At 44.6% G+C, this 24712-nt stretch overlaps 1 protein-coding gene across 1 annotated transcript in view; it reads right to left on the bottom strand.

The window, feature by feature from the left end:
• Positions 1-250: 250 nt before the first annotated feature.
• Positions 251-24712, bottom strand: part of cep126 (centrosomal protein 126) — a gene marked incomplete at both ends in the record, with an annotated part of 58094 nt that continues 33632 nt past the window's right edge. Inside the window, 9 exons of the mRNA XM_084310369.1 lie at positions 251-334; positions 434-495; positions 1044-1232; positions 2533-2578; positions 6088-6206; positions 8315-9435; positions 9845-10308; positions 12149-12344; positions 17976-18087. Of these exons, the coding sequence (XP_084166495.1) occupies positions 251-334; positions 434-495; positions 1044-1232; positions 2533-2578; positions 6088-6206; positions 8315-9435; positions 9845-10308; positions 12149-12344; positions 17976-18087 (2393 nt within the window). The remainder of the gene's footprint in view (positions 335-433; positions 496-1043; positions 1233-2532; positions 2579-6087; positions 6207-8314; positions 9436-9844; positions 10309-12148; positions 12345-17975; positions 18088-24712) is intronic.

The following is a 24712-nucleotide window of genomic DNA, read 5'->3' as shown; positions in this document are numbered from 1 at the left end:
CGCTTCATACACAAACTGTGGTCTTTCTCTGTGATAAATCGAATCCTACAGTTTCCAGAGCTTGTTGAGTTCCATTTTAATCAATATTCACAGGCACAGGCGATTCCAAAAAGAAGGCTGTACCGATCTTTGGAAGGCTGGTGGGTCATAAAGTGCTAGATCACACCAAGTGCTGGGTAAAGTAGACGTAGATGTAGATGTATACCGCACAGACGGATGTGAGAACCTGGAGCAGACAATAGGCCTCGGATCACAATCTCCTCTGGGTTCGCGAGCGGGTGTTGGCTGACAGCGTGCAATGCGTGTGTTGGGTTGCAGCCTTCCCTCCCCTGGCCTGGAGAATTCAGAGGGAGAGGGACATTATTGTACATCTCATCGCAGTCATCGATTCAAACGCGGTTAACAAGCACGACTCCTTTAGAGTCCTACTTACAGAAGGAGTGTCGACGTATATGAGGCCTCTGACGGCGGTACCTCCGGCGTACTCCTGTACACCTGCAACGATACGGGGAGGCATCAGAGAGTGATCCGCACAGGACATAACGCAAGGACGCCTTTGTGCTTTTTCACAATACAAGGCAGGACAAGTCGATCAATTCTGATTAAAAGTTTAACTGTTGGGGGGGGGTTAGGGATTTTTTTAAAACAAACAGACAGCAATGCTTTCACTGAGAGAGAATAACACATGTGGAGGTTCATGCCGACTCCCCCAGATCCCCTCCCTGCTGAACAGGCGTCCCGACCGACCAGTAGGAGTCGCTATTGCAACGACCAGGACTTGTACCCCGTTGGCTTCCCACCCGCGAACACATGTCAATTGTGTTCGTAGGGACGACTTCCCAAGCCAGAGGTACCGCTGACGGCGGGAATTAAACCCTGAGTCTCTGTTGTGGTAGGAGAGTGCTTAGACCTCTACACTACCCAGTAGTGCCAAAATAAATCTCTTCTAGGCTTACAACTGGTTCACATTGCCTCAAATTCTTAAAACATTTTTGAATTTAGTACAGTGCAGCTTCACAGGGCCGCCCTTGCAAGGTGCTCACAGTGCAGTTGGTGGTTGATCCTTTCCAGGGAGAGCAGGACCTTCTGCTCCTCCGCCGAGATGGTAGTGAGTCCCTGCTGTTGGCTGTGCACCCTTCCAGGTCTCTGTGTTTGGGCTGTTGCCATGGCAGCCATAGTATCCCTTCCTAGCAGCAGGCCGTGGCTGTGTATCTCTGCCAGCTGAAACTGGCCTGTGAGCAGAGCAAACATTCTTACTGACACACAAATACTAACAAGAGAAAAAAAAGATACACTCTTTTTAAAGGAGATGTGTTGAAAGAACACAGGACGTGTTGCCCCCCCCCCCATTTGGACAAATACAGGCATGTTACAGGTGTGTTGAAAAATGACATGTGTGCTCATAGCAACAAATTATTTCAACACATCTCCTTTAAAAGGGACAATTCACAAAAAAACAACGCCTATTTATTTTGCACATAATCTCACACATCCAAAAACTAGGAGTAAATGAGTTTGAATAAGGTCACCAGTGATGTCATCAGAGACATTGAATCCTTGTGGTGTGTTAATCCCTGTGTTTCGTGTGTGACATTATGTGCAAAATAAATCAGCATTGTGTTTTGGGTGAAGTGCCCCTTTAAGAATGTACAGTCACCGCATGCGGTAATAATACAGCATTGAAAACAAGAATGTACCTTGTGATGTACGTGGGTTGGTCATTATCATTATTACTGTATTTGGAAGACCATGTGAACATCAGATTAGTATCATGAGTATGGGTTATGTTATTCCTGGTTGTGTGATGTGTCATCTTCTAATCCTGTTTCTTTTCTCTTTTCCCAGATACCTCTCATCCTCCTGATTGAGCTGATTGCACCTGCTTGGTTACACCTGTGGGCAGTCAGTTGGATGAGTGGATATAACCTGGAAGATGGCACACACACGGGGCGCCTCATTGTGTCACTTGCTGGTGATCACGGTGTCGGAGGTTGCCTGTGGTTGCCACTGTGGTGGAACTGTGTTTCATTTGCCCTTGTTGTAGTGTATTTGGCCTTGTCTCCATAACTGTATGAGACTGTGTGTTCGCCCTGTTCACACTGGTAGGTATCTGAGCTAGCGTTGCTACCAGGTAACATATAGAGACATATATATAGATTGGCCTCTGTGTTAATTGACACATTCATGGGGGAGCATGTCTATATTATTGGCCTTATCATTTAATCCCTAGTGTTGTCTGTTTGTCCATTTATATCTACCTTGTTTGTTCTCCCCTTACCTTTTTCCCTTTGTGTGATCTAGGGTTGAAATCCCCTAATAACATCCCCTTCTCCCCTTTGGGGAACAGGCCGTGGGTTGGAAGCCCCACACTTAATAAATACAATTTACCATCTGAAAACGTCTTTGTTTACTATCTGCCTACCCGGGACTGTTTTGAGGAGCATTTTCTACTGAGGGGGTTGTTTTTTGCTCATGTAACACCTGCCCAGATTGCTATCTTGTATGGTCAATAGACCTCTGTACATGACATACCTTCATCTGGAAACACCAAGGGGAATGGTACGACTGGGCCAGTGGCCTGTGTCAAATAGAGGGAACATATTTAGCGCATTTACATGCATATGCATTTGGGTCGGACATTACTCAAGAGCTACTTTCCATCTTTGACTTGGTAAATGGTAAATATACCAAGCCTTTTATGCAAAGCGCTTTACAATTTGTTCCTCACATTTGACCCATTCACTCACACATTCACGCACCGATGGCGGAGGCGACCATGCTCATCGGGAGCAGTTCGGGGTTATGATTGGAGGGTATACGACGGAATATATTATTCCATTCCTTTTTTCTTTTCTTTACAGTGATATTTATGAACTTTTATATAAAACAGATGTGTATTTTGAGTTTCAATATGAAAGTTATTCCTTGTATAAGTCAATCTCTCCAAGAATCTAGTGAATATGTGAATATATACCCATACATGTATGGTTAAAATAATTTCAGAACCATTTGGAATTACCATAAAAAATGTGTGCTGTCAGGTGATTAAAAAAATTAAGGATTTGTAATTAATTAATCTAATTAATTGCATTTTAATCACATAACCATTTTAGGCCTGATATTTTATATTCTTTTTTTTTATCCACTTTTTTCCCTCCTGTTTTTCTGTATTTTCCTCCCATCCCAATTTAGTTGTTATGCCAATTCCCCCCTCCCCTTCCTGGTCGTTGCGCGCATGTGCCCCCCACTGGTCGGTCTAGGGAGCCCTGAAGTCTATCACGTGCTTCCTCCGATACATAGGAGACAGCCAGCAGCCTCTTTTCACCTGACAGCGAGGACTCTCATTGGTGAAGTGTAACGTGTGGGAGGTCACACTACCTTCACCATTTCCCTCCCTCGCTGTGCAGGCGCCCTGACTGACCTGTAGGAGTCGCTGTTTACAACGACCAGATTACCACCCACCGGCTTCCCTCCCGCTGACACTGCCAATTGTGTCAGTATGACGGCCGGCCAAGCCGGAGGCACCGCTGACAGCCGGATTCGATACCAGTGTCTCTGCGGTGGTAGACAGACGCTTAGTCCGCTGTGCTACCCGGCCACCTGATATTTTATATACTTTTTTTTTCTTCTACTTTTTCTCCCCATTTTTCTATTTTTCTCCCGTCCCCAATTTCGCATTGTCCAATTCTACCCTCCCCTGTCTCGAACGTTGTTAGGCCATGCCTCCCACAAGCCGGTTGCAATGTGGACGAAGCCTTGCATCACGTGCGAGGGTCTGCGTGGGAGGGACACGCCGCCCTCGTCGCTTCCTGATTCTACTGCGCAGGTGCACCAACCGACCTGTAGGAGTTGCTGTCCACAACGTCCGATCCCCACCCCCTAATACTGCCAATTGTATTAGTATGAACGACCAGCCAAGCTGGTAGCAACGCCGAGAGCTGGGCTCGAACCCAGCATCTCCTGCGTTGGTGGCGAGAGCGCCTTGCCCACTACACCACCTAGCCGCCCTGATATTTTATATTCTATAATCATATTTCAAATTGCATGTGTCCGGATGGCAGAATTCAGTACTGTATCTACAAAACCTTCTGTTTAACACATTAATTGCCAAGAACGAGTTAACTCGTTTTTGGGATAGTTATTTCTTTTATTCGCTATATCTATTCATAATTCATGGCTGCAGCCTCTGTAGACCTTTCAGACCCTGTCTGAGCTGGCAGACGGTCAACACCGCCCTCTACTGCCTTGCGGAGCTATTGCATTCTATTGGAAATGGGCTGGTGTGTTTTATGAGCCGATCTGAGCCGTTCATGTGTAACGCTCGGTAATGTCGGGGACATGATCGCTGTGGATAACTGCAATGGCGATCAGATGATTGGATTCTTTTTTTTTGCATTACATCAGATACCAGGTAAGGACTCTATATATAAAATCTTGCGTTGAACTGATATTTATTTCTACCACGATCAAAGCTATCTGTGTGTATGTGTATGTGCTTATTACCGTTGGCTGCGGTGGGGGGGGGGGGGGGGGGGGGGGGGGGCGCTACGATGGCCATTTCATGTATGCACGAGGAGATATAATAATGGTAATCTAGCGTTGATTTCTGGATGATTAGATAATCAGCCGAAAAATTACAACGTGATGACTGGATTACACTAAAATGCCTTTTTCTCATCTTTTCCTGGAATTACTCAGAATAACCCAAACCGGGCGGTCAGGTGGCGTAGCGGAGATTGCGTTTGTCACCAATGCCGGAGATGCTGGATTCGCCTGTTCGAATCCAGCTCCCGGCGTGTCACCAGCTTGGCTGGCCGTTCACACTAATACAATTGGCAGTATTAGAGGGCGGGGTGGGTCCGGGTCGTTGTAAACAGCGACTCCTACAGTTCGGTCGGGGCGCCTGCTCAGCGCGGATAGGATCTAAGGGGGGTAGTGTGATCCTTCCACACGTTACACCCTCTCAGTGAGAGTCCGCGCTGCCAGGTGAAAATAAGCGGTTGATTGGCTAGACGTGTGTCGGAGGAAGCACGTGATAGCCTCCACTCTCCCAGACCGACTGTGGGGGGTAAGTGCGCAGCGACCAGGAAGGGGATTGGGAATTGGCATAACGACTAAAACATTGGGATGGGAGAAAATCGGAGGAAAAATGAGGGGGAAAAAGATAAAAAAAAAAAAAAAAAAAAAAAACCAAACCATACTCGTATTCAAAACGGTATAAAACGGAAATGTACAGATGAAAAAACAATCTGTTTTGTGCATGTTGACTGGAAGTAACTCACTGACAATCGACAGGTGTATTAGACCCATAGCTATAATATAAGATATATTTTAAGCACTCGCAAATGTCGCAGTCTAAAACTATATCCATTGAATAAAGACCTGGCGCTGAAGGGGGATCAGCGCCCCCTGCTGCTGGCGGTCAATGTGTTAATCATCTTCCCTTTATTCATTTGCTTAGATTTTTCAGGTCTGGTCAATTTTAGCATGGTGTTATTCACAATGAGAAAAAAATAAAAAATAAAAAATAATTGAATTGATATTATCATTTGGTTCATTACAATTTACTCAAGCCTAGTAACAGACACAGTATTTCTGACACTGGGAATACATTCCCTGAGATCCATAGATGTCCCTAGAATCAGATACCAAGAACATGCAAATGGACAATTTAAAAAAAAAAAGTCTGTAAATGTTTATTCTACTTTCTTAACTAAAAATACATTTTTTGTTAATTTTCATAACGCGATAATTTGCTGTGTAATGAATTAATATAATTAACGCAATAAACTGACAGCCCTACTTTGTGTACAATAAAACACTGTAAATACATTTGCCGTTAAAAGACAAAAAAAAGTTGTAAATATCAATGAGACGTCGGCAGCGCCTTTACTTCTGCAAGTTACTGACGACTCAAGTCTATCAGGAGAACCTTTGCCACAACCAGTGTCTACTGGATCTCACCAAGACTAAAGGCAATGGAAAAGGTGATTGCGAAACTAATTCGACAAGTTCCAACACACCCTGTGTTGATGTTTGGGAACTTCAACTCACTATGCCTCCCCACGGGGTATGCTTGTGCTGTACCTGAGAGGAAAGAAGAAGCCGTCTGTTCCCCGAGCCAGGAGTGTGTCTGTCTGGCTCCATGCAGACCCTCCCCCTAACTCCACCGCTCTCCAGGGCCTGTCTTCTGATGAGATTCCTGGCTGCTCAGAAAAGGACAGATTCACTTAGATTGATATCAAATCTAACTGCAACCAGTGTTTTTTAATGGCTCCTTTAATGAAGACAGATGCAGTATCAACAGAAAAATCCATTTCTTAAGGCCATAATAAAGATATAAAGAGAGTAAGAAAAAAAAAATAAAAAAAAACACAAGAGATAATATATTACGTTTCTTAAATACACTATTTATACATGATTGCAGCTGTCTTATATTTAAAGAAGGTGCTGAAAGTACATGTTAAAAGAAACACACCAACATTATTGGAAATGCACTTACCGACCTCTCTAGAGTCAGACAGATAGATAGAAGATAGATACCAATTTCCTCTCCATGCGTTCAGTAGAAAGCTATCCGGCTGCTAGCCTAGCTTAGCACGAATGAATGGAAGCAAATACGGACCACTAGCCTACTGTAGCTTAAAACTCCGGGAGAGGTGTTTATGGCCAACAGCTTGGCTAGTTGCTCCGTATTCGCCTCCATTTATTTGTGCTAAGCTAGGCTAGCTTGCAGCCGGATAGCTTTCTACTGAACCCACAGAGAGGAAATTGGTATCTATCTTCTTGTCTGACTCTGGAGAAGACGGTAAGCACATTTCCCATAATGCCGGCGTGTTCCTTTTAAAAAGAAAAAAAGTTCTACCGTCAATATTTTGACATTACCGTTGGAGGAGGAGAGAAAGAAGCTCCCCATTCTCGTGGCGGCTTTGACGCCGCCGATCAGACTATCGCCATTGATGGTAACATGGGACAAATTGGCCCGGGCTTGAGGCAAGGCAGACAACAAGCCATTGTGAGTCTGGACGTTTCTAGGGTCACCTAAGTTGATTATGGAGAACGGAGAAAAAAAAATCATGTAGGAGAATGTTTCCAAGCATGCCGTATTCCAGAAAGTTACGACGTTCCGTTTCTCCAGATCTGTAATAAAACCCTTTCCAACTATCCCATACGAAAGCATGACATCATCCAAAAAAAGGACAACATTTCCATTATAACATACCATGTAGATCTATTTCATACCAAAATAGTACGTCCAAAGCTATGGTGAGGAGTACAAAAGGGGGCAAAGAAAACATGACATATTGATAAAACTTATGGAAGGGGGGAGGAGGGGGGGTCTTGAGAAAAATTATCCTCAGAGAATCTGAAATAGCTCTGCAAACTGGCAGTCAAACAAAGACAACACAGTCCTTCATAGGTTTTCTTTTTTTTTCTTTGACTATGTGACAAGGTGCAAAGAGAGTTTGTGGTATGCCGCTTGATTTCAGGGGGTCGTCGGGTTTGTAAAAGTATGGAAGGACAAAGCTTCAACAGTGTTAAGGGTTGAACAATAGAATGTGAACAAATAAATAGCACATAACAGCGATTGTTATCCTGTAATGTAAGCTTTATAACCGGTACAATGGTGTTAATTCAGTCAGGAAAAGCTCATTGTGGAATGTTAATGTCAGGAGTGTCATTTCTTCAGCGTCAGATGTATCATTTGATTTGTTATAACTGTATTTAGTGCGCCATCTGTTTTAGAGCACAGCCTACTCTCAGTATGTTGAGGGGGCGTGGCCTTCTGCTCATTGAAAGGAGATGTTAAGTTATTATCATAATGCATGCAAGCTTTCAAATGTAAACAAATGTATATGGAGCCAGTGTGATCGGTTGCTATGGGAGATTAACATTGGCTAGCCTGCGCAAGCGAATATAAATACAGTAAATTATTATCACAGTTGCTGTGGATGTTTTTGAACCACTAAAATAACTAAATTGTATTGGGGATAGCTAGCGGATATCCTTTGCAATGTCTTCAGAGAAGCAGATAGGACATCTGAAATGGTTTGATTCTGTTGATATCCAGGGCTTCATCAAAGGGCTTTAGTAATTTTCACAACAGTTCTAACATTTTGGGTAATGTTAATGTCAATGAAATAAATTAATCGACAGCTCAACACAACAAATTCCTAAGACTAATAGCTCACTAAGAATGTCTTTAGTCGAAGAGGACGGCCCTACTTTGTGAGACACGTATAGACTAGGTCTAAGCTAGAATGTGAGAAGGTTAGTAATACATATGTTATTCCACGACAATAATCAACATTACCGTCCTTGGTGGCCAAGGCACAACGGACACCGTGCCAGAGTTGGGAGATCTCCTCGTCTGTGGGCGTGCAGCCTATACAGAGGCCTTTCTCATCATACACGAGCCCTCTTCTACCGTCGCCACCCTGGGACTCCTGGTGGTGACCTGAGCTGGACGTGCCCTTGGCGGTGCCCTCGGTGAAGGAATAGTTATACGAGGGCGGCAGCGGTGTGTAGATAACGCCGCTATCTGTTCTGATGACGTGATGTGAGGGAAAGCAGTCTGAATTGCCCCTGCACGGCGCCTGCTCCGGAGGCAGGGCTCGTTTACAGTCCACACCAGAGTGATCCACGCTGTAGAGAGTCTTGGCGATGTAGATTTTTGCGTTTCCTTCCACAGCTTCCGCCCTCGGAGGCGGTCGAGGTGCGATCATCTTCCCTTGGGTCCTGGCTATCCGACTCGCCTCAGTGGCAGATTGAGGTCTTATGACTGTGCCCTTTCTGGCGCGCGAGGAAACAGGACCCGCGCCGGCCCGGGCAGAGCACTCTCTCCTGGGGACCTTGGGGCCACCCGTCCTGTCACTGTTCCGTTGCGCCTTGACCTCGTCCCCTTGCTCCTGGAGCTTGCCGCCCTGAACCACAACATCTGCCCAAGCTTGCTTTGTAAAGTGATAACCATTGGAGGCCGCAGGGGTCACACCGGGGCCGGCCCTGGAAGCCCCTGAGAATGCAGTCAGACTCGGCTGGTGGTCTGCTGGTAGGTTGCTTTTTGACTGATATGGACCGGCAGACTTGCTCCTCCCCTGATTATGTTTTGTCAGATTTGTATTCAGTTCTTTATCTTCTTCCTCCCTGTTTACTTCATCTAACCAACGCAGCTTCTTCTTAACAGTCTTGTTGCCCTCTGAGTCTTTGACCTTTGCCCTTGTCAACTCAATGCTGTCTCTAATAGATAATGCCACTTGGTTCGCAAAGATCAAATGTGCCGAACTATACCTCGATGTGGTGTCTCCTGGTGCATATTTGGACTGCTTTTTAAGGATCCCTTTAATTAATCGGATTTGACACATCTTAGAATCTGAGATGGATATCTCTGCTGAAAAAGGCAATTCCTCCTTTCCCTCCTGAGGGCACTTAGGGCATCTAGGAACATCTGATTTGACGTTTGACACGCATGCCTGATGTGGCAGCTCGGTATACTTAGAACGCTCAACTTTGGGCTCCGAGTTCAAGCCCTTATTGAGATTGTTTACGGCGTCACCAGATATATTCTTGGACGGCGGATAGTCTCTCTCTCTCGCCGTTTGCTGGACACTGGCTTCGCGAGAGACACACTCTTCTGTGTTATTGTTCGTGAAAATATTAGGCTTTGAGGGAGCCTCGTACAAACTGTCTTTGCGCTCGCTGCTTTTAGCAGGCAACAGGATTTCCGTCGCGGACAGATGTTTTGCATGTCTGTCGTGATCGTGGGCTCTCTGCTGCCGGAGATCTAACTGTGCCTCCTGTCGAAGGGGAGAGAATTCAACTGCTGTGTAGCCTGCAGCAGCCTCACCGCTTGCAACCGCTGTGATTTTGAGAGGGCGACATTCCCTGGGAGCTCTCCTCACAGTGTGTCTCTGTGTGTGCACTGAGAGCTTCACAAAGAGTTAACAAGCCGCACTGGCCCAGAGGGGGCTGAGCCTCCCTCCGAGGCGTGTGCTCGATGGGAAGGAAGAACCCCCTTGTGGCTCGAGGAGGGTGGTGCACCCTCTTGTTGGCGTCTTCACACTCCTCCCGTTTGGTGGGCTCTGGGACTGGATGCATCTTTCCCTGTTGGGGAAAGGCATCGCTGAGAAGCACCGCCGTTGAGAAGGAAGACGGTAGGGTTATTTCACCCAACGGAGGCTTCTCAGACTCCAGTAACAAGGAGGAATGGGAATAATCTAGATTTGTTGCACAGTGGTTGGGATCCTCGTTCTCTAAGCTGTCAAGGCTCGACAGGCTCTCTGAATGATTGAGGTGATGCACGGGATTCTCCTAAAAAAAAAATAAAAAAAACACAAAACACAAAAGAGCATGATGACTAGCAGACACAACTGTGCATACGTGTCTAGTGTGTAGACAAACACTACAGTCAAAGCAGGTGACATTCCTTGTGTGTATGAGTGAGTGAATGAGAGAGAGAGAGAGAGAGAGAGAGAGAGAGAGAGAGAGAGAGAGAGAGAGAGAGAGAGAGAGAGAGAGAGATAGAGACACACACACACAGAGAGACACACAGACAGACTGTGTGTATGTGTGTGTTGATGGGCTAGTCAGCCCTCTAAAAGGGGCCTTGTTTGCTCTGGTGATGCTCAAACATGTCTTGGCAGTCAGCTCAGGGCTAAGATTACACTGTACCTTATGCCTCTGTTCGGTTTACATCTACAGCATACCGAGAGGCACAACATAAAGGTCACCATCACCACAACCAATATTAGCATTGTCACTTTTCAAATAGGTTAGAAATGTTATCAAATCATGTGTTTTTTGCATTTTTGTGGATACATTTTCCTTTTCCTTTACCCCCGTCAATAACATTTGAGTTGGATTATTTGAGCTTGTGTTTACATTTCTGCAGTCTGATAATCATGCTTATACACAGATTTGGCTGACAGGAGGAGCATGTTCAGTGCTAGGCTCACACTACCTAAATGCAGCACTGAACGGCACAGGAAGTCCTTCATTCCAACAGCCATCAGACTATACAATGCATCACTGTGCCTCACTGCATCACTGAGCACAGAGTGACAGTTACCATCTTCCTGGACTCTTACTTTTGAAACAGCACTGTGCAATATTACACCTACTGTAGACTTCAGTATATTTTTACTGTATTTATTTACTGTATATTTTATTCCATTTGATTCTATTCTTATCTTAGGCAATTTGATTTGTTTTGTTATTCTTATTCGTGACCTGTTCTGTCTAAATGTTTAATGTTGAGCGATTTGCAGTGTCAAATTTCCATAGGGATAATACAAGTATTTATATTCTATTCTATTCTATTCTATTATGGTGATGCAGCCAAGCACTATGCTATAAGAACACATACAGTTACTGTACAGTACAACACCACCTTTTAAGGCCGTTTCAGACAGAGGAACATGTACAAAATTTAAATGGTGGAAATATTATTTGAAACATCTTACATCCATGAAAATATATTTTTGTTGCTACATTACTGTGTATGATTTGGAAATACCACTACTATTTTGTTATAGTGCCCCTCAGTGGCCAATGAGGGTAATGTGTCGGGGCTGTAAATGAGTCAATGCCATTTGTTCACTGGGCAGGTTTGAGGTGTCTTCTGTTTTGGATTAAGTACAATATGCAATGTGTGAAACAACAACAACAACAACAACAACAACAACAACAGCTACTACTACCACCACTACTACTACTACAACTACTACTGCTACTAATAATAATACTGCTACTACTACAACTACTACTGTTTATGCTGCTACTACTACGACTACTACTACTACTAATAATAATAACACTGCTACTACTATACAACTACAAAGAAACATCATCTGATTGTATGGGTCATATTGCATTTGTATGTCAGAAGCATATATTTATGGACTAGATATGCTCAATAAAAGCAAGTGAGTGACAGCTCTATAAGGCAGACTATATTTATTACAATAAGATATAGAATACAAAATGATCACTTTCAGTAAAATTACTTTTTGAAAATGTCTGATAAAGGAGCAGCCTTTTATTGCGATCAGTAAACGCCTTGTTTATAGTTGATATTAAACCCACGGATGCTTTATTATACCCCCAGCGGCAAACCGTTATCATAATAAAACCTGCTACATCGTTAACCTACCTGCGGACTGCAAGTCTCCCGCTCCCCCTCTTGTGTCTCTTGGATCTCATTGAGAAAAGGTTGAAAGTGCTTGAAGCTGGCCGTGCTGAGGTTGCGTTCCTGGAGCAGTGTGGTATAAGCCTCTACGGCAGAGAGCGTCCTGTGCTGGTGGGAGGGTTTAGGCACCAGGGGAGGCTTGGGTGATGGAGTGCAGCTCCTGAGGCAAGTGGGGATATGTTAGGTGAAGAGAAATGACCGAATACAGAACGTTGCACTTGTTTATTCAGGCAAACACAATCGATAAAACAAATTAATAACCATGGTGCAATGTGAGTATTCTGTCACTTTTGCCTACATCTCTCCTTCCGATATGAAAATTCACTGTTAAAACACACTCTGCTCCTCTGAACAGAAGAATATATATACAATTGACCTAATCAATTAATCAAAGACATGTAGATTCCTCTCTAGCAGAACTAGTGCATTTAGACCTCACTGGCAAAACATGGAAATATGATGCCCCAACAACCAGAAGCTAGGTTGTATACTTTAGACCCTTTAACACTACATTATATTGATCTATTATTAAAGAGATTTGCACTACATTCATACCTCATTTGAATTTGCACCTTACTTTAAGTTTTGTACCTCATTTCTGCATTGTACCTCACTGTTACTCATTTTACTCTGTATTGTATATATATGTATATTGAATATTGAATATTCCTCTTTACTTATTCTTACTTACTTTTTTACTTACTTTTTTTTTACTGTATGAAGCACACTCAGGGGCGCCTATATTCGAATACCAACCGTTTTGTGCGTTTTGCGAATCTGATTGGCCACTGACGTTTCTGGTCATGTGACATGTGCACCAATCGTGTGACGGCAAGTTCTTTCGCCGGTTAAGCTTAGGCACTCTTTCGAAGTTGGTTAAGGTTAGAGTTTGTCTTAGAGCATGGCGATAGAACACCAGCCCTGATTCCAAACTCGCCTAAGCTTAACCAGTGATAAACTAGGCGTTAGGTAGTTCTATATCATACTGGCTGCCGCTCAGCGTCATCTGCACTAACCTCACTTCGTGCATATGCACTGAATAAAAACTCACAATGTACCTCACAATGTACCAGTTTCCTGGTCCCACGCCCTGAAAAATTGGGCGTGTGCACCGCGGAAATTCCCCCACCATAGAGTACGTCACTGAGCGCGTCTCTATTGGTAAGACTTCCGTGAGTTGTTCAGGTTCCATGTTATGGATCTGTTTCAGGGAGTTGTCAGAGCTCCTCCTCACAAAGCTCCTCCTCAGGGAGAAGTGCCTTCTGTGAGTTCGGACTCTCCTTCCCAGTGAGGGAGCCTCCTCAGAGTTTCAGAGCCTCCTCCTCAGATTGTCAAGGTGAGTAGAACTTCAAAAAGGAGTTCTGCTCTATTGTATGTGTATTCGATTCAATTCGATTATTGAGTGTGTATTGGTTCAGTGCCTCCTCCTCGGAGAGCCCTAACCTAAGTGTTACATAGCTCAATGTTGCAATATTTCTTTTCAATCTATACAGCTCGCGTGGGAAGTCTCTCTGGGGATTCCCGTCTCCTCCCTGTGGCGAGGGTGGCGGGATGTAAAAATGAAAAAAAGAATTACCCTCAGCCGCGTCACGTGGGATTCATGTCAGTCTGTGTTTCTTTCTTCTTTTTTAATAAAAAGAGGAAAGAACATGAAGCACGACGGCTCCTTGTCGTTCTCCCAGGCGACTTGGAGGAACAATGTCTGGTGTCTTGTTAGACTATCCATTGATGTGTTTGGGTCTCGACGCGTACATAGTGCTGGCTTGGGGTGTTTCTGATAAGAATCACACATGAGGCTGGTACGCCTTGGTTGCTCATTATTAAAACTGCGTTTTTATAGGGCAACTGGGATGGAGGTTTTCTCTTCCGAGCGCCTGTTACTAGGTCTCGACGAATTCTTGTTCATATCTGGGGGATGTTAACGGAATAGATCAAAACATAGGTAGAGGGGTCTCACGCCCTTGGGGTGGGCCACTGAGTGCGGTACGAATGGGACCGTCTGGGTGGCGCCCTCTTTTCATGTTTTAGATCGACACGCGTACCTACCCCCTCTCTTGGAGTGGGGATGTCGGCGTGATTAGGGCATGGGACTGGTCTGGTCACGCTGGTCCAGGTCAGTTAACCCGTTGTCCGCCGGGGACGCAGATCTGCTGTTCTGGTACCCTGAGGGACTTGTGCTTTTTTCGGGGGGAAAAATGCCGGGTTGGCCCGGGTGTCACAGGGTTGGGCGTTATGGAGACCCTTTGTTGGGTACATGTTGTACCCTGCGCTATCATGAAGGGGCTGGTTCTCCATTATTTTCGCTCCTCTCTCACGCATGGCGAAGAGGGGGCTGTTGGGGTGGTCTTATGGACCTCCTCTGGTAGCCCTGTGTGCTTCCCGAGCCGCCGGGCCCGGTCCGAAGTTGTGTTTCGTCGACCTGTAGGCCTGGAATAACCCTTTTTTGAAAACTGAAACACTTGTACTGCGGTGTAGCCAGTGTATACCCGCAGGTGTGTTTTGGAGTTTGTTCTTGAGGGGTTATAGGAACAACCACCGCATGTGGTACCAAGAGGGTGGTTGATTCCCTGGTGTGTTGGAGCAGAGTCAACTCCTGGGTTACCTGGTTGAGTGTGCCCCTGCACGTTCATGACGCCTGCCAATCGTGTCAGCTTTCTCTGCCTCGGCCCCTCTGGGTCAGGGTTTTTTGGTGGAGGCTTTGTCATGGTGCGCAACAATGCCAGCATACGCCCCTTCCGCCGGGGTGCTGTTTTCAGTTGACCCCTTTGGCGCCTGTCTCGTCCGCAGTGCTCCAGGCTCGGGTCAAACGCCTGCTGCCTGGATTGAGAGATCGACCCCTTCTTGTGGTCGTCTCCCCGGTGCGCTGCCTGCTCCCACTGTAGTGTAGCCTCTTGAGTGCTGCGAGTTACAGCCATGCTGACTGCCTGAGTGTGCCAGGGTCAGTGTGCCAGGCGGCGTGTTAGTGGGGGGAAGGGCCCGCTCTTGGAGGGGCCCTGTCCGAATACGCTGGCGATGTGACCGCCTGGTGAGGTCTTGATGCTGTGGCGTCATTGACCTCTCCGGGCCCCCTTTTTCCTGGGGATCCAGTCCCTTCAGTGGGTCTGGGTCTTCCTTCGCGCTCCGCTGCTACGGCCTTGCCACAGGGTTGAGTTTGCTCTTGACCCCGTGATTTTGGGGGCAGTAACGAGGTTTGTTCCTTCCGTTCGTTCCCTGGTGGCATGCGGGTTGTGCGTGTGCGTAGTCGTGGGGTCAAGCCACGGTCTGCTCACCCTGTGCGTTGAGTTGCTCGAGTTTCTCTTCGCACGGTCGGATCCGTCTCCCTCCCGTCCTCCAATAGGGAGGGTATCCTCCATTAGGGAGGGTCGGGGGGCTCGGTCCTCTCCGGTCTGATGGTTGTGGGGGGCCTCAGCGGGGTACATTTAAGATAAGATAAAATATTCCTTTATTGATCCCCTTGGGGAAATTCAGGCATCATAGCAGCATGGGGGGAGGGGTACAGGTAGTAAAACAACACAGTATACAGGTAGTAAAAGACAACACAGGCAGTGTAAACAATTTGATCAATATGGTCAATATAATTTACTATCTGACTAGCTGAGGAATATTCACATTATTCACAGTGTCACATAAGGTGCAGTATGCATGAGGTAGTGTTATAATTTACTATCTACTGAGTATACATTAATCAAAGTACCAGGGTAGTCTACGTTGTCCCCCTTGGGTTCCTATAAGTCCCAGGTCAATGTCTGGTAGCAGTCGCTGTCGCTGCCCCCTGTTGTGGGGCCTGGAGGCTGCTAGTCGCTGCCCACTGTTGTGGAGCCTGATGGCCGCTGGTATGAAGGACTGTCCGAGGCGGTTAGTTGAGTGTCGGGGGGGAATGAGTCTGTGGCTGAACGAGCTTCTCATCTTGACTAGCTCGTCGTAGAGGGGGTGGTAGGGGTTCTCCATGATGGCATCCAGCTTCCTTATCATCCCCCTCTCTACCATCACCTCAAGTCTAGGTAGCTCGACTCCCACCACGGAGCTAGCCTTCCTCACCAGCTTGTTGAGCTTGTTGGTGTCCCTTGAGTTGATGTAGCCTCCCCAGCATGCCACAGCATAGAAGAGGATGCTGGCCACAACAGACTGGTAAAAAGACTGCAGCAGTTTGTTGCACACATTGAAGGACCTGAGTCTCCTCAGGAAGAACAGCCTGCTCTGTCCCTTCCTGTAGAGGGCCTCTGTGTTGTCCGACCAGTCCAGTTTATTGTTCAGGTGTACCCCAAGGAACTTGTATGAGTCCACCATCTCCACATCCACCCCTCGGATGGAGATGGCAATCGGGGGGGGCCTCTTCTTGCCCCTCCGGAAGTCCACCACCAGCTCCTTGGTCTTACTGGTGTTGAGTTGGAGGTGGTTGCTGTCGCTCCACCCCACGAAGCTCTCCACCAGGGCTCTGTACTCCTCCTCATCATCGTCGGTGATGTAGCTTACGATGGAGGAGTCGTCTGAGAACTTCTGCAGGTGGCACCCGCTGGAGTTGCGGCAGAAGTCTGAGGTGTAGAGGGTGAAGAGGAAGGGTGACAGCACAGTTCCCTGGGGGGCGCCGGTGTTGCTCACCAGTACGTCAGACTGACTGTCCTTTAGTCTGACGTACTGTGGCCTCTCAGTGAGGTAGTCCTTGATCCAGGCCACCAAGCCGTGCTCCAGCTGCATCGCAGAGAGCTTCTCCGCTAGCAGTGACGGCTGGATGGTGTTGAAGGCGCTGGAGAAATCAAAGAACATAATCCTCACTGAGCTGCGCGGCTTCTCCAGGTGCGTGTACGCTCTGTGGAGCATGTAGATGATGGCATCCTCCACCCCGATGTTTGCCTGGTATGCAAACTGCAGGGGGTCGAGGGAGTCACGCACCAGGGGCTTGAGGTGTTGCAGGACCAGTCTCTCAAACGTCTTCATGACGTGTGACGTCAGAGCGACTGGCCTGTAGTCGTTGGGGGTGCTGGGACGTCCCTTCTTGGGCACCGGGACAATGCAGGAGGTCTTCCAGAGCTGGGGCACCCTCTCCAGCCTCAGGGAGAGGTTGAAAAGATGCTGGAGCGGTGCTGCCAGCTGCTCTGCACATACCTTGAGCACCCTGGGATTGGTGTTGTCCGGTCCTCTGGCCTTGTTGACATTAATTCTGTCAATTTGTCGAGCTTCAGGCTCCCGCTCAGCTCCTGTAGTGCAGATGGCGCTGAGCGGCAGCCAGTATGATATAGAACGTAAGGTTATGTATATAACCAAGTTCTATGAATACTGGTGACGCTCAGCGTCGGCACGCCACTGCGGCCTTTGATCTCGCCTTGTGGTGAAAGATTGGGAAGGAGGCGAGTAGGTGACCACACACCTGCTTATGAAGGTAGCGGATAGGGGTGTGGCCAGACGAATGTTGGTATGTAAAGGTACATTGTGAGTTTTTATTCAGTGCATATGCAAGAAATGAGGTTAGTGCAGATGACGCTGAGCGTCACCAGTATTCATAGAACTTGGTTACATACATAACCTTACGTTTGCTGCTGGTCGGGGCGGAAATGGGTGCGTCACGCGATTGGGCGCACATGTCACATGACCAGAAACGTCAGTGGCCAATCAGATTCGCAAAATGGTTGGTATTCGAATAGACGCCTCAGGGGCTCATATAGAAACAAGCATTTCATCGTAAAATATCTGTATTTTATTGTGACAAATAATAACTTGAACTACAGTTATTTACAGTATAGGGTGATTATTTGCGCCCTTTGTGTAAGTGTGTTTGGATATTTTAGTTTTTTACCTGCCAACGATGAAGCCGCTGGACAGGAAGGAAGACTGCCGGCCATAGGACTCCAAGGTGCCTTGGATGTGATTGAGTGCATCCTCAATATTGGAGCTGGTCTTCCTAAAGGCTGAAATACCACAGAGGAATTCATTAGTCTTTCTTAAGCTTCACAAACCAAAATGTATTCATTCTTTATTTATACTCGATAAATACACAGAGTAGTTAAACTCATATAGTGTCATCGAGATGTTACATTCGCAAGTGCGTTAATAAATACAGAAACATCAGATGATCAGACCAATTAAGAGCACATTTCAAAAACCAAAAAAACAAAACAAGAGGTACAATTGAAAAAGAACAAACAATTACATATTGTGGTGACCCGATTGGTCATCAAGGTTCTAAACCGACCCATAGATACTAGAGTGTATAGTTTTGGAGTTTCCTGCAGGGTATTCCATGAGGTAGGAGCAGAAAAGCCAAAAGCAGATCGACCAAGTTCAGTAGAAACTCTAGGCACTCTAAGTGTAAGGCAATCACTGGATCGTGTACGACAGGGTCCCGCGGTCCATTCCAATAAAGAAGTAATATAATTTGGACAGTCTCTAATTATAGCTTTATAAAGAAGCAGAAAATGTGTCAAGAAAGACCACTGTGTCTCTTTCTACCACTTATAAAGTTATAACATGTCTAGAATTAGAATATCTGTATTCCCAAGTACATTTTTACATATAGCCTACCAGGAATTTGTCCTCTGCATTTAACCCATCCTAGCGATTTAGGAGCAGTGGGCAGCCACAGTCCCACAGTGCCCAGGAACAAACTCTAGTTCTAATGCCAGAGAGTTTCTTCCCCTCAGCAGCTCGCCTGGTAAACGAGTCAGGTGTCCCCCTGCTCCCCCCCCCCCTCTATGGCGAGCTGCTAGGGCTGGACTTCTGTACTTGAACCTTGTGTTGCACTGTATCCATGTCCCCAACCACCGCACTTTCACAGTCTTATTGTTGTCTCACTGTTCTGTCCTGTCTTGCACTTTACTTAAATTATTTATTTACTGTTGTATTGTTCTTAATTGTGAAAAAGTATGCACTGTAATGTCAAAACACGTTCCATTTTGTACCTGTATGAAATGGCGAATAAAGTAATCTGAATCTGAATCTGACTTGATCAACGGCAGGAGTATGTATGATTTCAGTGGAATTGCATTGCTAGGGAACAGCTTGGACTGCGGTTGATTTCCTGTTTGCAGTGTTTTTGCTAATATCAACAAATTACAGGAAATCAATGTACTGGAAGTCTATTTAGACTTAATGGGCCTTTTCCACTACCTTGCCGTCCCGTCCCTGTGCCCCTGCTTTGTTTCTCATTTTCCACTGCCAACTGACCTGTGCTGATTTTATCTGCTGCTCTGGGGTAGGTTGCTATCTGTGCTGCAATTCAATACTGCATACCGTTGATTACGGTAGTCAATGGAACTCTTGTGGAACTTGATTGTGGAAAAGTTTAGTGAAACTCGTATTAAGAAACTGATCAACTAGTGATCTATGTCTATGTCTATAGTATATATGAGACAATTCCTTTTTTTCTTCAGCAAATCTCATCAATATTGTGCTGTCAGAACAGTTTCATGTTTGTAGGTTAAGTATCTGAAGTTCGCTATTGGCTATTTTAGCACTCTCATCTTGTTATCAACCAGGACAATGCTTTGAAACTGATATTAAAAGAAGTTGGTCGATCTAGTGATCTATGCACGAAAACGATTAAGATTTTCAGCAAATCTCTTAGTTACAACAAGATTGTATAAAGCAGTGTTGTGTTTATAGTTGAAGTAGACTAATGATATTTCCAATGTTCCACACATCGCTTTTACACTACACACCCAGCCACTGCCCGTCTCTCCAGGGAAGGAGCAGAGTACGGGGGACTGAGGGAATCCAACCACCACACTTTAGGCAAGGAATAGGATATGCAAAATTGCTGGATCTTAATTCCTATTCCATCTGCAACACCTACTTTGACAGTTTGATCTGAATTTCATGAGCCGGCCAGCGCAGGGGTGGCTGCACATTCAAATACAATGCAAAACTAAATGCAGAGGCAGCGCAAAGGCATACAAAGTCAATTGCAAGAGGGAAACAGAGGCGAATAGACACAGCTTTGCTCTAGGCGGTGTGAAAGGTGTTCACTCAAGTTGAAAATATTTCAACTTGAGCAATACATTTTCCTGGCGAGATGGAGCATATAGGTATATCTTAACAATGGGTATGAAATAGACTGCTATGAATGCTCTGTAGCCTATAGTTATTGAATATGGTACATTTAGAAATGTTTGTTTTTGTAAATGTCAACAATGCCACTGTTGAGACCAAACAGGTAACAGTGTAAAACAGTTAACCACTGGGATGTCATTTATAAACCATTACGGCGCACCTGATCATTCACCACATCCAATTCTGCGTCTACAGTGACTGGTCTCATATATCATCCCAAGTATTGTATTTTCACTTAATATTTTATTTTTTTAGCTATGTATTTATTGGGTTTTAGTTTGTAAATTACAACATGTACATCAGCAGAGCAATATTCAGCAAACATTTTCACCCGTTCTCCCTACCTCAACCCGGCGCCAAATAAAATAACAATTAACTTCAAAAACAGGTTCACATAGGAAAGGATACAGATTTAAATAATAAAAAAGAAACATAAATAATAATACAAACTAAATGTTTTACACATTGAGTAAAGGGTGTTTCTTGTTGTTTTTACACAATAATAAGAGTTGTCCCACAGTACTCCCCTTAACACATTGTGCGCCATAAACGGCGTAAGTCGTTATTGCCCGCCATGCGTTGAACGCCAACAACGGCGTAAATAGTTTTTGGGATCAATATTACATTTTTTCGCCATGGCATTGATAATTCATCCAGCCTCCCTCCGGACTGCAGCGGCACCCTGTCTGAGATTGCAACGCCTCAATACCGCCGCCTAGTGGATGGTCGGGCGAGTTACACTCACGTCAAACCGGATGTGGCGGTCGGTGCATCGAGGAAATCCCTCCGGCAGTCATATCTTGTTACGGGACTCCAGACAAACACTCAAGTGCATTTGGATTGCTTTCGAAACGCAATAATCGATATTATTTCGGCGTTTATTGCGCCATACAAACCGGAAATGGGTCTAGGAGATCGGCGTCAAATAATTGGGATATTTTTCCTCCAGTCTCATCGGCGAACGGTAAGAGGACATTAACGTTATTTTCAGCCCGATTGACCATTTCCTTGTTTGCAATCAGTCTGATCAATATATCAACCCATACTAAATAAAGCCGTTACTGACGATCAAGGAATTATAAACGACCCCCCCCCCTTTCCTTCACGCATGATGAAGCATAATGTATACCGATCATATACATTTGAATTTTTTAATATAGCGTGTATAGGAAAGAAACGCCAATCGATAATCTATCATATGCGTCAGGGCCTATAACTAGCGTTTTAAGAAAAGCTTAAAAACATATTTATATTCTCGAAGGTATTAACACAACAATGTATGAATGAAAAAATATTACGTTCCCACATCCGGAACGATAGATAATCGATGTTGAATGGGCCATAGTAATGTCAATATAACAATACAATTTAAAAAGTTATAGCCCTGCAAAGAAGGTAAACATCTCCATAGGGTTACAGTGCTGGCAGACTGGGTACAATGATGGGCACAATGTGTTAATCCTGTTCTTGTTGAAGCAAGTTCCCAACATTTGTATTATGCTTTAAGAAGTACACAAACGGTCCCCAGGCATTATCAAAAATGTTTTGTTTATGTCTAACAATATACACCATCTTTTCCATTGACATGTTTGAAGCCATTTCTTTAATCCACATGCCAATTCTTGGTCCATCAACATTTTTCCAATTAAGAGCTATTACACGTTTTGCTTGTAATATGCACATCTATAAATCTAAACTCTTTGCTTTGTAGATGTGGGGTGGTAGGATATAAACCAAGAATAAAAAGCTTGAGATTCAATGGCAACTTCTTTGATACAATTTGTTCGATCAAATCAATAACATCTTGCCAGAAGGTTTTCACTTTCACACATTCCCATATGCAGTGGAACAGTGTGTCCCTTGCCTCACTACACTTAACACATTGGGTGCCACGCCCCCTTCTGGGAAGTGCATAGGCCTTGCCACCCATTAACCCCATGTAAGCGCTCACCTTGTTTGTAGAGCTAAACCTATATTTTATATTATAGCTATGGATCTAATAACACCGTCGATTGTCAGTGGGTTTCTTCCGGTCAACGTGCAAAAAACTGATTATTTTTTCATCTATACATTTCCATTTTATACCGTGGTGAATATGAGTATCATTGTAGAGTGATCCTGTGTAATCCCAGGGAACTCCGTCAAACAGCCCTTTAGTGAAATCCATTTATCATGTGGCCATTTTTCGCCTGATTATCGAATCATCCTGAAATCAACGCTAGATTATCGGTGTTATGTTTCCTCGTGCATGCACGAAAGGGTACGGGAGAAAACCGGCCCGCCGTGCGTCTATCGCAGCCAACGACACGGACACACACACACAGGCTGCAATCGCGGCAAAAAAATTATCGGATCAACGCAAGATTGGTAATATATAGTCCTTACCTTGTCTCTGATGTAATGCAAAAAGAATAATCCAATTATCTGATCGCCATTCCAAATACTGGTCGTGGTAGTCTGTCCCACGTTATCCAGCATTGCACATGAACGGGCGGGCGGATGAACTCGTCGAGGCAACCGTAGTGACCGCTTGTCTTGCCGGAGTGTTCAGACTCCGCCCCCACGCCCCAGCTCGGCCGAGAAAACAAACCACATAATTTCAAATGGAGTGCAATAGCGGCCGCAAGGCGTTAGGTGGCGGTATTGACCGTCTGCGATCTCAGACACATTCAGTACAGCATGCACAAGGTGCCTCGATGGATTATGAATGGCAATAGCGAATAAAAGGAAAAACGAGACAAAAACGTAGGTACTCAACCGCTGGGCTACAGAAACGTAGATCTATGTGAACGGCAAACAAAGTGTTAATACAAGTATCTGGAATATTATCATTAAACTTATGCAATTTAACAGGAGTTATATATGTACGGATCAGCCATTTATATTGTATACGTTTTAAGTTGCTACTGACTGTCTGACTCTGTGCCTCTTTACATGCCACGCTCCATTCTTCTAAAGATATTTCCTCCTCTATGTCTTCGTTCAATTGATTCAGTTTTGATTCTGATGATTCATCTGAACCAGATACAAATAAGTCATATAGCATTGAAATTAAACCTTTATTTTGGGTCTCAATGAATCCAAAATGACAATGTGGTTAGAAGTGGTGGAGAGAATAAAAGCTAGCATATAATGGTAGTGTCTGGTTAGGAGCGAGTGATAATGGATGGATTATCCAATGGGGGGTCCGGGAGGGGGGGGTACGAGCTAGAGCATATGTGTGTAGGGTATTAGATAGCAGGTATTAGGTGTATATCCTGTATAAGACATTTAACTAAATGGTGACTTCATTGGATGTGCACTGTTAATTAATGCTTGTATATCTTATCTTGTGTTGTCATGTTTGTTTATGTGTTTGTTTAAAAAATAATAAAAAAAATAAAATACAAAAAAGAAATTAAACCTTTACCATAACAGTGTCTAGTGACTGCTATTTCTAAGATGGAAATGTTCGGTATATCCAATAAATGGTTCTGAGATGATATAAAACTCCTTAGCTGAAGATATTTAAAAAAGTGATGTTTTGGAATATCATATTTTGTAGATATTTCCGCAAAGGACATGAATACTTCATCCTCCTGTATACGTCTTGCACTTTCCTTAACCCCTTTTCAGCCCAGATTTTAAATCCATTATCGTTTTGCCCTGGTTTAAAATTGGCATTGCCCCAAATAGGACTGAACCGAGATCCGGACGTATTTTATTCAAATATTTAAGTGTGTCGAACCACACATCTATCATATTTAAAATAATGGGGTTGTCTGTATTTTTCTTCAGATATTTACGGTCTGCAGAGTACAAATACAGGTGCAAGGGTAAGCTCGGTTTAACAGAGCAGGATTCCGAATGGATCCAAGCAGGAGGATTCTCCGATGAGAAGTAAAACATGATCATCCGCAATTGTGCTGCCCAGTAATACCATTAGATAATTGGGCATTTCAGGCCTCCTCTGTCATATGGTAGATAAAGTAGAGATAGACGTAATCTGGGGCGTTTATTTTGCCAATAAAGTTGGTAAACAGTTTCTTGATTCTTGTGAACAAAGACGAGGGAGGAGGTAAAGGGATATTCTGGAATAGGTAGAGAAATTTAGGGAGTACATTCATTTTTAGAATATTAATCCTGCCGATAATTGAGATAGGTAGGGATGTCCAACGCTCTATTGAAGAAGTACTAGCTTCCAGAATTGGGTCATTATTTATCTGAGAAATCGTATTCACCTCAGGGAAAATTTGTATTCCCAAATACGTAAATGTATCTGTTGAGTTGAGAGTAGAAGCACAAACAAGCCCATTTTCCTCTCTTTCATTGAGTAACATTATAGATGATTTAGAGTGATTCACTTTATAACCAGATATTTTCCCAAATGTCTTAGGAGTGCTGGGATAGATCTGTGTAGATTTTTTAGCATTAATATTACATCATCAGCGAAAAGGGCTATCCTATGTTCTATATTATGACCTTCTCGAAATCCATGAATATCGC

Source organism: Notolepis coatsorum (assembly GCF_963971535.1).
Source record: "Notolepis coatsorum genome assembly, chromosome: 1".
In the NCBI taxonomy this organism is placed as follows: Eukaryota; Metazoa; Chordata; class Actinopteri; order Aulopiformes; family Paralepididae; genus Notolepis; species Notolepis coatsorum.
The sequence above is the reverse complement of the archived record's forward strand: the minus strand, read 5'-3'. Positions and strand labels throughout refer to the sequence as shown.